This window comes from Carcharhinus amblyrhynchos, chromosome 21, assembly GCF_965287045.1.
Source record: "Carcharhinus amblyrhynchos chromosome 21, sCarAmb.v2.hapA, whole genome shotgun sequence".
Lineage (NCBI taxonomy): Eukaryota > Metazoa > Chordata > Chondrichthyes > Carcharhiniformes > Carcharhinidae > Carcharhinus > Carcharhinus amblyrhynchos.
The window spans coordinates 24,994,845-25,007,888 of NC_137344.1; the positions used below are offsets into that span (position 1 = coordinate 24,994,845).

At 42.4% G+C, this 13,044-nt stretch overlaps 1 protein-coding gene across 1 annotated transcript; it reads right to left on the minus strand.

Moving 5' to 3' along the window:
* Positions 1–2,511: 2,511 nt before the first annotated feature.
* On the minus strand, positions 2,512–12,479 carry LOC145356473 (fatty acid-binding protein 1, liver-like). The gene is made up of 4 exons (XM_080209210.1): positions 12,401–12,479; positions 10,738–10,912; positions 4,336–4,426; positions 2,512–2,562 (listed from the first exon to the last, which is right to left on the minus strand). The coding sequence occupies exons 1-4, from the start codon at positions 12,477–12,479 to the stop codon at positions 2,512–2,514; spliced, it is 396 nt and encodes a 131-aa protein (XP_080065336.1).
* Between the last annotated feature and the right edge of the window lie 565 nt (positions 12,480–13,044).

Here is a 13,044-nt window from a genome sequence, read left to right on the forward strand (position 1 = left end):
GATTTTTTTGGTCAGATTCTCCCCTATTGGTCTTCACACTCTGATTTTTTTTATATTTTGTTGTTTCTCTGCTGGATGTCTGTTTGATGGTTCATGTTTTATTTTTGGACAGTGGGTTTGGACTGGCGAGATGAAAATTTCTTTCCTTCCTGATGGTAAATGGTCACGTTTGGAATCCTAGATCTGTTTTTGATGGTTCTGGGCCCACAGCACAAAAAAAAAGTCATCAGTGTCTCAGAGAGAATTTACAAAGGGGCCTTCTGTTGGAGGTGAAAAAAAATCACAGCAGTGTGAGTGGACACACATCTACAGTTTAAATAAAAGGGCAGCACAGTGGTTAGCACTGTTGCCTCATAGCGCCAGGAGCCTAGGTTCGATTCTCGTCTTGGGTCACTGTCTATGTACAGTCTGCATGTTCTCCCCGTGTCTGCATGGGTTTCCTCTGGGTGCTCCAGTTTTCTCCCACAGTCTAAAAGACGTGCTGGTTAGGTGCACTGATCATGCTAAAATTCTCCCTCAGTGTACCCGAGCAGGCACCGGAGTGTTGTGACTCGACACTTTTCACAGTAACTTCATTGCAGTGTTAATGTAAGCCTACTTGTGACACTAATAAGTAATCTTTAACTTAAAAGATGCATTATTAAGGTGAGGGAGTGCACTATTCAGTAGCATAGTGAGGGTTTGCCTAATACTAACATATATCACCAAATTCTGAAAAGTGTTCCATTTTCTATAAGTGACAGCTATTATCTTCATTAGTGCAGTGGATATAAAGGTGAGATGTACTGTCATTGTGTTGGTGTGACAGGAACAAAAACATTTGGGCAGGATGTATGAACTGGAGATCAAAACAATCAGAGTGAAGGGAATTTCTATCTTTCTCTCCTTTTGACTCTAGCCTGCTTTTCTATCCTCATTTCTTATTTTCATTGCTCTCTTCACTTTCTCTTTTCCTTATCAACTGCCCTGTTCTTCCTCCCTATCTCCTCCCCCACCTGACACATCAGAACCCTGATCTCCAGAAATGAAAACTGATCAGTTTGCACCACTGTAATAAGTATCGATTTTTTTCACAACACCAGGTTAATGTTGAACAGGTTTATTTTATTTGCTGGGTTCCTGTTTATCAAAAACTATTGTAAACTGCACTGATGTGGCATCCTTGTTGGGGGGGGGATGGGTGGGGTGATGATACAGCGGGAAAGCCTGCTGATGGTATTTAAATGTTTGGCAATGGAGCTCCCGACCTTCAATGGAGGGGATGAGGGGTGGGGGAGGGTGGGGTGGGGGGCTGGGGGGAAGGTGAGAGCTGAGTGGAGTCAATCAAGGGGGTAAAGGGAGAATATCATGGAAACTTCCCCCCCTCCTCCAACAAGGATGCCACATAGGTGGGGTTTACAATAGCTTTTGATAAACAGGGACCATCAGGTTCACCTGATGAAGGAGCAGCACTCCGAAACCTTGTGCTACCAAATAAACCTGTTGGACTTTAACCTGGTGTTATGAGACTTCTTACTGTGCCTACCCCAGGCCAACGCCTGCATCTCCACATCATAGTTTTTTTCATTCATGGGACCTGAATGTTATTGGCTGGCCAGCATTTATTGCCCATCCCTAGTTGCCCTTAGAAGGCAGTTGAGAGTCAACCACATTGCTGTGGCTCTGGAGTCACATATTGGCCAGACCAGGTAAGGACAGCTGACTCTCTTCCCTAAAGGGACATTAGTGAACCAGATGGGTTTTTCTGCCAATGAATAATGGGTTCATGGTCATCAGTAGATTCTTAATTCCAGCTATTTTTTCATTGAATTCAAATTCCACCATCTGCCAAGGTGGGATTCGAACGCCGGTCCTCAGAATATGAGCTGAGTTTCTGGGTTAATAGTCTAGTGATAATACCACTAGGCCATAGAACATAGACATAGAATCCTACAGTGCAGAAGGAGGTCATTTGGCCCGACCACGATCCCACCTACATCCTATCCCATGCATTTACCCTAGCTAGTTTCCCTGACACTAAGGGCCAATCCACCTAACCCTCACATCTTTGGACTGTGGGAGGAAACCAGAGCATCCGGAGGAAAGCCATGCAGACACGGGGAGAATGTGACATTGCTATTTCCTCACTTTGTTACTGTCACTCAAATGTGTTGAAAGTAACCACTCTGATGTAACTCATTGGTTCGTTCTTTTACAAAATTGACCAATGTGACAACTTTATTGTTGTATGCTTGCTTTATTTGAAACAAGAAGTCTCACAACACCAGGTTGAAGTCCAACAGGTTTATTTGATAGCAAACGCCTTTAGCTTTTGGGGCTTTGCCCCTTTCTCACCTGACGAAGGGGCAAAGCCCCAAAAGCTAGTGGAGTTTGCTACCAAATAAACCTGTTGGACTTTAACCTGGTGTTGTGAGATTTCTTACTGTGTTTACCCCAGCCCAACACCGGCATCTCCACATTATTTGAAGCAACTCAGGACTGAGAGACATTTCTAATGATGGAGCAGCCTACCTAAACTCTTTCACTGATTCTCTTGTGGGTGATAGCGCCAATAGTGAGTGTCTGAAAGAACAAAAATATATTTTTGCTGGATGTTTTTCTACATAGAAAAAAATGATATTTGGGAATTGCAGTGAAACCTTTGAATAGAGGACCTTTCAGATTATTTTCAACTACTCTTTATGAATATCTAGTGTTCACTAAAGCAGGCTCAAGTTTGAATAATGAATATATTCTATGTCACATTAGGTGGCAACTACAAAGAAGCTGTTCTCTATAAAGGTAATCTTGAAGGCAATTTCCACTGTAGCATAGCACATATTCCCTTTGCTAACATTATCTACGCTCCATTTAGAGTTGCCAGATTGGTGGCATGTTCCAGGATTTCTGTATTTCTTCATTTCGAGATGTTTAATCAGAGTATTCAGTGAAACGTTTTATCTCCCATGTTAATATTCGCCACGGTCTGGGTGTTTTCCAAATATTTGTGATTATTTTTGAAAATTATGTCATTATACACTCTGAGAAAGCATTTGGTAAAGTGAATGGGGTTGGGGAGTGGGGATTTCCCATCCACGGCGACAGGGCGCAGGGTTTTCACAGCAGCAGGATTTCCCTCCTTGATTGACCCCACCCCTGATCTCCGCCCCCCCCTCCCCACCTCACATAATGACGTAAAGGGATTCCCTCCACAGAAGGTTGGGAACTCAATTGCCATACATTTAAATACTGTTAGCAGTCTTCCCCGCTATATCATCACCTACCTCCACACACACACTGCCCCCACAAGGATGCCACATCGGCAGGGTTTACAATAGCTTTTGTTAAACGGGAACCCAGCAACAATCCCTGCAAGGGGGACACGGATGAGTACAGGCTCCAGGGGGGCGGGAGAGAGTCATACCTGAGCAATACCTTGGCAGGGCACAGTGCCTGGGCATTGCTAAGGAGGCTTCCTTTGATTTTATTTGATTTATTATTGTCACATGTATTGGGACACAGTGAAAAGTATTGTTTCTTGCGTGCCATACAGACAAAGTATATCGTTCATAGAGAAGGAAAGGAGACAGTGCAGAATATAGTGTTACAGTCATAGCTAGGGTGTAGAGAAAGATCAACTTAATGCAAGGTAGGTCCATTCAAAAGTCTGATGGCAGCGGGGAAGAAGCTGTTCTTGAGTCGGTTGGTGTGAGACCTCAGGCTTTTGTATCTTTTTCCCAATGGGATAAGGTGGGAAGAGAAAATGTCTGGAGTGTGTGGGGATGTTTGGGGAGGGTGTTTCCTGCTGGAGGAGGGGAGGTCCCAGTCTGTGAGAGGGGGAAGGGGTTTCTGATCCATGGGCTGTAGGCTATTTGTCTTTCTATTTTTATTTTTATTGCTTTCAGATTGGAGTGTCCTTTAAATGATTTGTTAGGGGCCAAGATTCAAAACCCACCTGACTTTTGGGTCTTGGGATCCGCCTCCAGGATTTCTTCCGAACTGTGTCCAAAAATATGGCGGGGAAAGTCGACAGTCACGCCAGCGGGCTATGCATTGCCTTTTCCGCCTGACATGACACATCAATAAAAGAGAAAATTCCTCCCTATTTCTTCATCCATTAACTGATTCAGTGAGCCCCTGTTTCAATATTTCAGACAGAGGCAGCAGAAACTGAGTACTGCCACAACATTGTGAGAGGGCAATGTATAGGTATGAAACTTAAAACCGGCTCTGAACTGGTAACTTGCCAAGTTCTTTGGTACTTTAAAAATTTCTACTCAGTGTGCAATCATTAAGACTGAGGACCTGACACAACGAGATTTAGTTTCATAGTGAAACGAATGAAGAAGTACTTACATCAAGCAATTTGTTTTCGCTCAGCCCAGTGACGGATGTTACTGAATTTAGCTTGATAATGAATTTGTTTGCACTGTCCAAGGTCACACAGACTGAAACAAAACAGAACAAAAGTAAAGTTTCATATCTGCTCTTTAATATACATGTGGAATTTGCTATAATCTCAGCAAAATCTGATAACTTTTAAAAATAAATCTGAACTTCCAGTTAATAGGTGAAAGAATGGCACGTGATTTGATGTTCGAAATTTCACATTCTGCCTAATTAAATCACCCCACACACATGTTTCTGACACTTGTGGAATTCATTGAAGTACCAACCCCCCCACCCCAACTGAACCCCACTTTTTTGTAAGCAACTTATCCCTGAAATTAAAAAAAAACATTTATGCCTTAGCACAAGTGAAAACATACTTCACAGATATACACTGTGAGTCGACACTTAATTCGCTTGGAGCCAGTCCAAGGTGAATCTTATCTCCAGAGGGTTTGCTTCTGTTCTTTTCCTTCCTTTGCCTCAGAACTTTTAAATTCAGAATTATCTTTCATAATGTGTTTCTCCCCTCTTGGAAATTCTCCATCTACTGCAAATCTTCCAGCCTCATTTTGACTCCTCAAGGATTTTTCCTTTTAAATCCGAGCTTGAGTTCCCCATATGCATTCCTGTATAGTAAGCCAAAATGTCTTCCTGCTGAGAGCTGCCCTCTCTCTCCTGAATCCTGGCAGACTAAATTTTTCTGTGAGTTTCCGGGGACATCCAAGACTTATCCCTTCTTAAAATCCATCTCCTTTGCAACCTGAATCACATGGGCCTTACATCTAGGTAGAAATGTTGAATAACCGTTCTTGAACCCGTAACTCTCATTTGCTTGGAAGGAAACGGTCAGTTTAAAGGATGACTGTTCACATGCTGACATTCTCAACATTTTTCTGGGACATTGGAATTCATGATCTATTCATGTCAGCACACAGGCTTCTGCCATTGTTACCAAGTGTAAATTCCATTCCAGTAATACAATCTGGGCCCCCTTTAAGTTCTAATAATCAAAGCATCCAGCAAAATTCCAGCTGTTCTCGCTCTGAAACAGAAAATCATGCCTAAGGTAATGGAGAAATCCTTTGTGACTACTGAGATATTTTGAAGTACTGTAAATAAACATGTTGTAGATTCAGAACTATTGTTACCTCTACATTGCTCTGAGATAAATCAGATATAAAAGATACACAGCAAATCAATGAATACATTACAGATAACATGGGATTGTTTTCTTTAGAAAAGAGGAGAGACTATACAACTCATGATGTGTTGGAACAGCCTTGAGGGGTTGACTGGCTTTCTTTTGTTCCTGTTTCCCTTTACTCCTTGAACAGGGATTTTTCCATATACAGCTTGTGGGTTTACTATCAAATTAACTGGTTGGACTTTAACCTGGTGTTATGTGACTTCTTACTGTGTTTACCCCAGTCCAATGCCGGCATCTCCACATCATGAGGTTTATCAATACAGAAGCCATTGAACTCTTGTGTCATAAGGATCTGAGTCTTTCTAATCTATTGGGAAGATTAAATGGCGGAGAGTGCCTGCAGACTTGATGCTCTTATGTCCCACTGATAAGGAGGAGAAGTTATTAAAGATGCCAGGAGGCAAGAAACTATAGAAAATGTAGCACGAAGGAAAAACACTCTCAAACAACTGAGCAGCCAGAAATGGAAAAAGCTTGGATGCTCTATTGTTATCTTCCACTGTCCTTCATCCTCCCAGCAAACATACTTTTGTGTACTCATGGCTTCCTTTTATGTTTTATATATTCATATAACGATTTGCAGGAAGATTATGAGGTAAAGGTTATTCTACAGTATAAATTAGCAGATGAAAATCAGCAGAAATTTGATATAGGTAGTGAATAAAAATAAAGAAGTGCATTTACATAGTGCCTTTCATAAACTCAGGATATCACAAAATACTTTACAGCCAAATTTAGCATTGGAATGAAAAGAATATTGGAATAATGTTTGCCCTTTGGACCATAGGACACAGTTAAAAATATGTAAAGTGATAATAGAGTCATAGAGATTTACAGCATGGAAAAGGGGCCTTTGGCCCAGCTTGTCCATGCCACCTTTTTTTAACCACTTAGCTAGTCCCAATTGCCTGCGTTTGGTCCATATCTCTCTATACCCATCTTACCCATGTAACTGTCTAAATGCTTTTTTAAAAGACAAAATTGTACCTGCTTCTACCACTACCTCTGGCAGTTCATTCCAGACACTCACCACCCTCTGTGAAAGAATTGCCCCTCTGGATTTTTTTGTGAAAACCATAGTGGAGTATTTGTTTATGAGATTGTAAACCCTTTGGTGAACTGTCGAACATGAAGAAAATCTTTACTTACGGGCAAGGCAGACAAACTCAGGGTGTGGGACTGGGATATTATAGCAATTACTGAAACATGGTTAAGGGAGGTATAGGACTGGCAGCTCAACATTCCAGGGTACAGATTCTATAGGAAAGATAGAGCAGGTGGTAAGAGAGGCGGGGGAGTTGCACTTTTGATTAGGAAAACATCACAGCCGTACTGAGGGGGGATATATCCGAGGGTTCGGCCACTGAGTCTATATGGGTAGAACTGAGAAATAAGAAGGGGGAAATCACTTTGATAGGATTATACTATAGGCCCCCAAATTGTTGGTGGGAAATTGAGCAACAAATATGTAAGGAGATTACAGATAGCTCCAAGAAAAATAGGGTAATAATAGTAGGAGATTGTAACTTTCCCAACATTGACTGGGACAGTTATAGTACTAGAAGGTTGGATGGAGATAAATTTGTTGAGTGTATTCAGGGGGAATTTCTCATTCAGTGTGTGTACGGCCCGAGTAGAGAGAGGGCAAAACTTGACCTTCTCTTGGGAAATAAGGAAGGGCAGGTGACAGAAGTGTTAGTGAGGGATCACTTTGGGTCCAGTGACCACAATTAGAACATAGAACATAGAACATAGAACATAGAACATAGAACATTACAGCGCAGAACAGGCCCTTCGGCCCACGATGTTGCGCCGACCAGTTAAAAAACAATGACCCTCTAACCTAAACCAATCCCTTTTCATCCATAAACCTATCCACGGATCTCTTAAACGCCCCCAAACTAGGCGCATTTACAACTGCAGCAGGCAGGGCATTCCAATCCCTCACCACCCTCTGGGTAAAGAACCTACCCCTGACATCCATCCTATAACTACCCCCCTTAATTTAAAGCCATGCCCCCTCGTGCTAGCTTTCTCCATCCGAGGAAAAAGGCTATCACTATCCACCCTATCTAAACCTCTAATCATCTTATATGTTTCAATAAGATCCCCTCTTAGCTGCCTTCTTTCTAGCGAAAACAACCCCAAATCCCTCAGTCTCTCCTCATAGGACCTCCCCGCCATACCAGGCAACATCCTGGTAAACCTCCTCTGCACCCTCTCCAAAGCCTCCACATCCTTCCTATAATGTGGGGACCAGAACTGCACACAATACTCCAAGTGCGGCCGCACCAGAGTTGTGTACAGTTGCAACATGACGCTGCGATTCCTAAATTCAATCCCCCTACCAATAAACGCCAAGACACCGAATGCCTTCTTAACAACCTTATCTACTTGATTCCCAACTTTCAGGGATCTATGTACACATGCACCTAGATCCCTCTGTTCATCCACACTATTCAGAGTCCTCCCATTAGCCCTATACTCGACACATCTGTTATTCCTACCAAAGTGAATTACCTCACACTTCTCCGCATTAAACTCTATCCGCCACCTCTCGGCCCAGCTCTGCAACCTGTCTAAGTCCTCCTGCAAACTATGACACCCTTCCTTACAATCTACCACACCTCCGACTTTGGTGTCATCAGCAAATTTACTAATCCACCCAACTATACCCTCATCCAGATCATTAATAAAAATTACAAATAGCAGTGGCCCCAAAACAGATCCCTGAGGCACACCGCTCGTAACTGAACTCCATGACGAATATTTACCATCAACCACCACCCTCTGTCTCCTATCTGCTAGCCAATTCCTGATCCAATTTCCTAGATTACCCTCAATCCCATACATCTGCATTTTCTGCAGAAGCCTACCATGGTGAACCTTAGTGAACAATTCTATTAGTTTTATGATAGCCATGGAGAATGATAGGTCTGGCCCAAAAGTTAAAATTCTAAACTGGGGTAAGGTCAATTTTGATGGTATCAGGCAGGAACTTTCTAAAGTTAAGAGGGGGAGTCTGTGGGAAGGCAGAGGGACATCTGGTAAGTGGGAGGCTTTCAAAAGTTTGTTGACCAGCGTTCAGTGTAAGCACATTTCTCTTAAAGTGATGGGCAAGGCCAGCAGAAGTAGGGAGACCCTGGATAATTTAGAATATTGAGGCGCTGGTCAAGAAGAAGAAAGAGGCACATGACATGCATAGGCAGCTGGGATCAAGTGAATCCCTTGGAGAGTATAGGGACCGTAGGAGTAGAATTAAGAGAGAAATCAGGAGAGCAAAAAGGGAACACGAGATTGTTTTGGCAGGTAAGGCAAAGGAGAATCCAAAGGGCTTCTACAAATACATAATGAGCAAAAGGGTAACAAGGGAGAGATTAGGGCCTCTTAAGGATCAACAAAGTAATCTACGTGCGGATCTACACAGGATGGGTGAGATCTTAAATTAATATTTTTCATCAGTATTTACTGTTGAGAAAAGTATGAATGTTACGGAACTTGGGAAATAAATAGTGATGTCTTCAAGAGTGTACATATTACAGAGGAAGAGGTGCTGAACGTCTTAAAGCGCATCAAGGTAGATAAATCCCTCGACCTGTGTATCCCAGGACATTGTGGGAGGCTAGAGAGGAAATTGCAGGTCCCTTAGCAGAGATATTTGAATCATCGATAGTCACAGGTGAGGTGCCTGAAGATTGGAGAGTGGCAAGTATGCCTTTGTTTAAGAAGGGCTGCAGGGAAAAGCCTGGGAACTACAGACTGGTGAGCCTCACATCACTGGTGGGTAAGTAGTTGGAAGGTAATTTGAGAGACAGGATCTACAGGCATTTAGAGACACAAGGACTGATTAGAGATAGTCAGCGTGGCTTTGTGAGTAGAACATCATGTCTCAGAAATTTGATTGAATTTTTTGAAGAGGTAACCAAGAAGTTAGATGAGGACAGTGCAGTTGATGTTATCTATACGGACTTTAGCCTTTGACAAAGTAGGGAACGGTAGGTTGTTGCATAAGGTTAAATCTCACGGGATCTCGGGTGAGGTATCTACATGGATACAAAATTGGCTTTTTGACAGAAGCCAGAGGGAAGTTGTAGAGGGTTGTTTTTCAAATTGGAGACCTGTGACCAGCAGTGTGCCTCAGGGATCAGTGCTGGGTCCACTGTTATTTGTCATTTATATTAACGATTTGGATGAGAATATAGGAGGCATGGTTAGTAAGTTTGCAGATGACATCAAGATTGGTGGCATAGAGGACAGTCTCCGATTACAATGGGATCTTGATCAACTGGGCCAGTGGGCTGATGAACGGCAGATAGAGTTTAATTTAGTTAAATGCGAGGTGATGTATTTTGATAGATTGAACCAGGGCAGGACTTACTCAGTTAATGGTAGGGCATTGGAGAGAGTTACAGGACAAAGAGATCTAGGGGTAGATGTTCATAACTCTTTGAAAGTGGAGTCACGGGTAGAGTGGTGATGAAGGCATTCGGCATGCTTGGTTTCATTGGTCAGAACATTGAATAAAGGAGTTGGGACGCCTTGTTGAAGTTGTACAAGACATTGGTATGGCCACACTTGGAATACTGTACACAATTCCGGTTGCCCTATTATAGAAAGAATACTATTAAACTGGAAAGAGTGCAGAAGAGATTTACTAGGATGGTACCAGGACTTGATGGTTTCAGTCATAAGGAGACACTGGATAGACTAGGACTTTTTTGTCTGGAGCTTAGAAGGCTGAGGGGTGATCTTATAAAGATTTATAAAATAATGAAGGGCACAGATCAGCTCGATCGTCAATATCTTTTCCCAAAGGTAGAGGAGTCTAAAATTAGAGGGCATAGGTTTAAGGTGAGAGGGGAGAGATACAAAAGTGTCCAGAGGGGCAATTTTTTCACACAGAGGGTGGTGAGTGTCTCGAACAAGCTGCCAGAGGTAGTAGTAGAGGTGGGTACAGTTTTGTCTTTTAAAAAACATTTAGACAGTTACACGGGTGTGTAGGGTATAGAAGGATATGGACCAAATGCGAGCAATTGGGACAAGCATAGGGGTTTTAAAAAAAGGATGGCATGGACAAGTTGGGCTGAAGGATCTGTTTCCATGCTGTAAACCTCCATGATTCTCATTGTGATATGGCAAATGTGGAGTCTACAAATTGTGCCTTGATCTTGCTCCCTGCCACTGTTGCAAAATCAGTTTCCTGCCCAAAGGTGAATTCATTGTGAATTGCGTTACTTCTGATTGTTATTGTGATTTTAAAGTCATTTCCATTCTGAACTATTTCAGTAATGCTTTTCAAGTCTTTGCCTTTTTCAATCAGCTCATCTGGGATCCCTGGAGGTAAAAAGGGAGAAAAACTTGAGATTTAGCTCCACTGTCCCGTGTTAACAGCATCCAAGCCTGTTGGCGAAGTTGAAACCAAGATATAGCATGCAGAATTCTCCCAAGCCTCTGCCTGTGGCTTCGTTGATGGGTGGGGTTGTGAGTTGGGGAGGGAAACTTAGCAGAAGGCCCGAATATTGGTTTTATCCTGGTGTGAATTTTCCACACGATCTTTTGATGCAGTTCGGCCACGATCTAATTTAATGGGGCACAGGCTGAAGGGGCTGTGTGAGGCCTACTCCTGTCCTTTGGTAAAACTTCCTTTAATATGGTACATTGTCCACAGGCCAAACATCTTGAGCGGGATTTTCCGGTTGCGTCTGCCCCAAATCCGAAAATCCTGCCCGTGATCAACAGATCTTTGCATGTCCATGTCCTGCCCGCTACTATTGTCGCGGCGAGTGGGACAGGAAAATTCTGCCCCTTGTGTATTTTCATTGCCAGTGCTAGTTATGGCTTTCACTTTAAAATTTGCAGATGGAAGTATTTAGCACTGATGCAAATATTGGAAAGGACCTGTGATGTAACTCTTCTCCAAGAACGGAAGAGATTCATAATTCCTCAGAATTTAGGTGGGATTCTGATTTGGAGGCATTCAGTCATAATCCCACAGATGGTGGCTTTGCACTATTGGCTCCAAATGTCTGAGCCTGTGGTTCCTCTTGCACTGAGCAGGATTACTATTGCAACAACACTCTATCATCAGTAAGGTAAAACTAACCTGTTTCACCACGGTCTAATCCCAGCTCACATTCCCTGCTAGTGGGTGGACAATCCAACGCTTGGTTCAGAAGGTGAAAGTTGGAGCTGGTTTTTTACAAAAGCAGCTGTGGTTTAAGTCAGCATCATTTTCAGTCCCAGTCCCTGTAACAATATGGTGTGCAAATGGGTCAGAGAAAGTAATTAATTTTGTTACATGTGGCTATTCTGAAGTAAAGAAGCTGCAATTTCAAAAAGGACAAGATAACGATTAATTCAATACCTGGGGGAAATCAAGCAATATTTGTTACGTGAGCACTGGGTTTTAAAATGCTGCTTCTGCCAATATTTCCACAAAGTTCCTTCTCCTCATTTCATGAATGCAAGTTGGATTTTTATCCAATCCAGCCTGGTTTCCAATTCACAAATAACAGAAGTCTCAGATTATAAGCATTGATACCTAAGAAGGCAAAATTTGGAGTTAATACTATCGGGCAGATAAGGAATGGGTCTATTTAAATTGTTAACCAATTAGAGAGTTTTGTAAACTCCAAGGTGCACAGGTTATTTCAGATAATGGTTCTCAGGGATGACATGGCCTCAATAATAATTTCCTTTCTTGTGGGTTTCTGGATCGATAGTAATAAGCAGTAATCTGTCAAAGGGTGATTTTGATTAAGAACAGCAAGTTTTTTTTGTGCTGAAGTTCTACTTGCCTCAGGGCCAATGGGTTATATTCACTAGTTGCTTTCACAAATGGCTCAAAATTCTCAGGCTCATATTTTTGAGAGAAGGATATTTTGGAAGATCTTTGAGTCATGTCACAGATCTGATGGATGTGAACCTGTAGCCTTTTTACTTTGTTTTATAGTCCCACCCGCTATCCGGCCATCCGATAATAGACATTTTGGAAACATCATGTGTGCATGTTAGTAATAAGTGGATCTGATTAACGTTTAAAAGCGACATTATGCAATGTCCTCAACTAACTATTGTTCTTAACTTTTTGAGTCCATGCCATGCACTGCAGCTGGTTAGAGTGATGTGGAGATGCCGGTGTTGGACTGGGGTAATCACAGTAAAATGTCTCGCAACACCAGGTTAAAGTCCAACAGGTTTATCTGGCAGCACTAGCTTTTGGATTCTCAAACTTCTTCATCAGATAAGTGAGGCCTTGTCTTCACAAACAGGGCATGTAAAGACACAAACTCAATTTACAAGATAATGGAATGTGAGTCTTTACAGGCAATCAGGTCGTAAAGGTACAGACAATGTGAGTGGAAAGAGGGCCAAGCACAGGTTGAAGAGATGTGTATTGTCTCCAGCCAGGACAGTTAGTAAGATTTTGCAAGCCCAGGCAAATCGTGGGGGTTACAGATAGTGTG

Excerpts from the sequence above, each read along its gene's own strand:
- LOC145356473 (XM_080209210.1), bottom strand. The coding sequence starts at position 12,479 with ATGACTCAAAGATCTTCCAAAATATCCTTCTCTCAAAAATATGAGCCT. Across the intron at positions 10,913-12,400 it reads GCCATTTGTGAAAGCAACTA|GGATCCCAGATGAGCTGATT; the intron begins GTGAATATAACC and ends TTTTACCTCCAG. Across the intron at positions 4,427-10,737 it reads GCAGGGAGCAAGATCAAGGC|CTGTGTGACCTTGGACAGTG; the intron begins ACAATTTGTAGA and ends TTTTGTTTCAGT.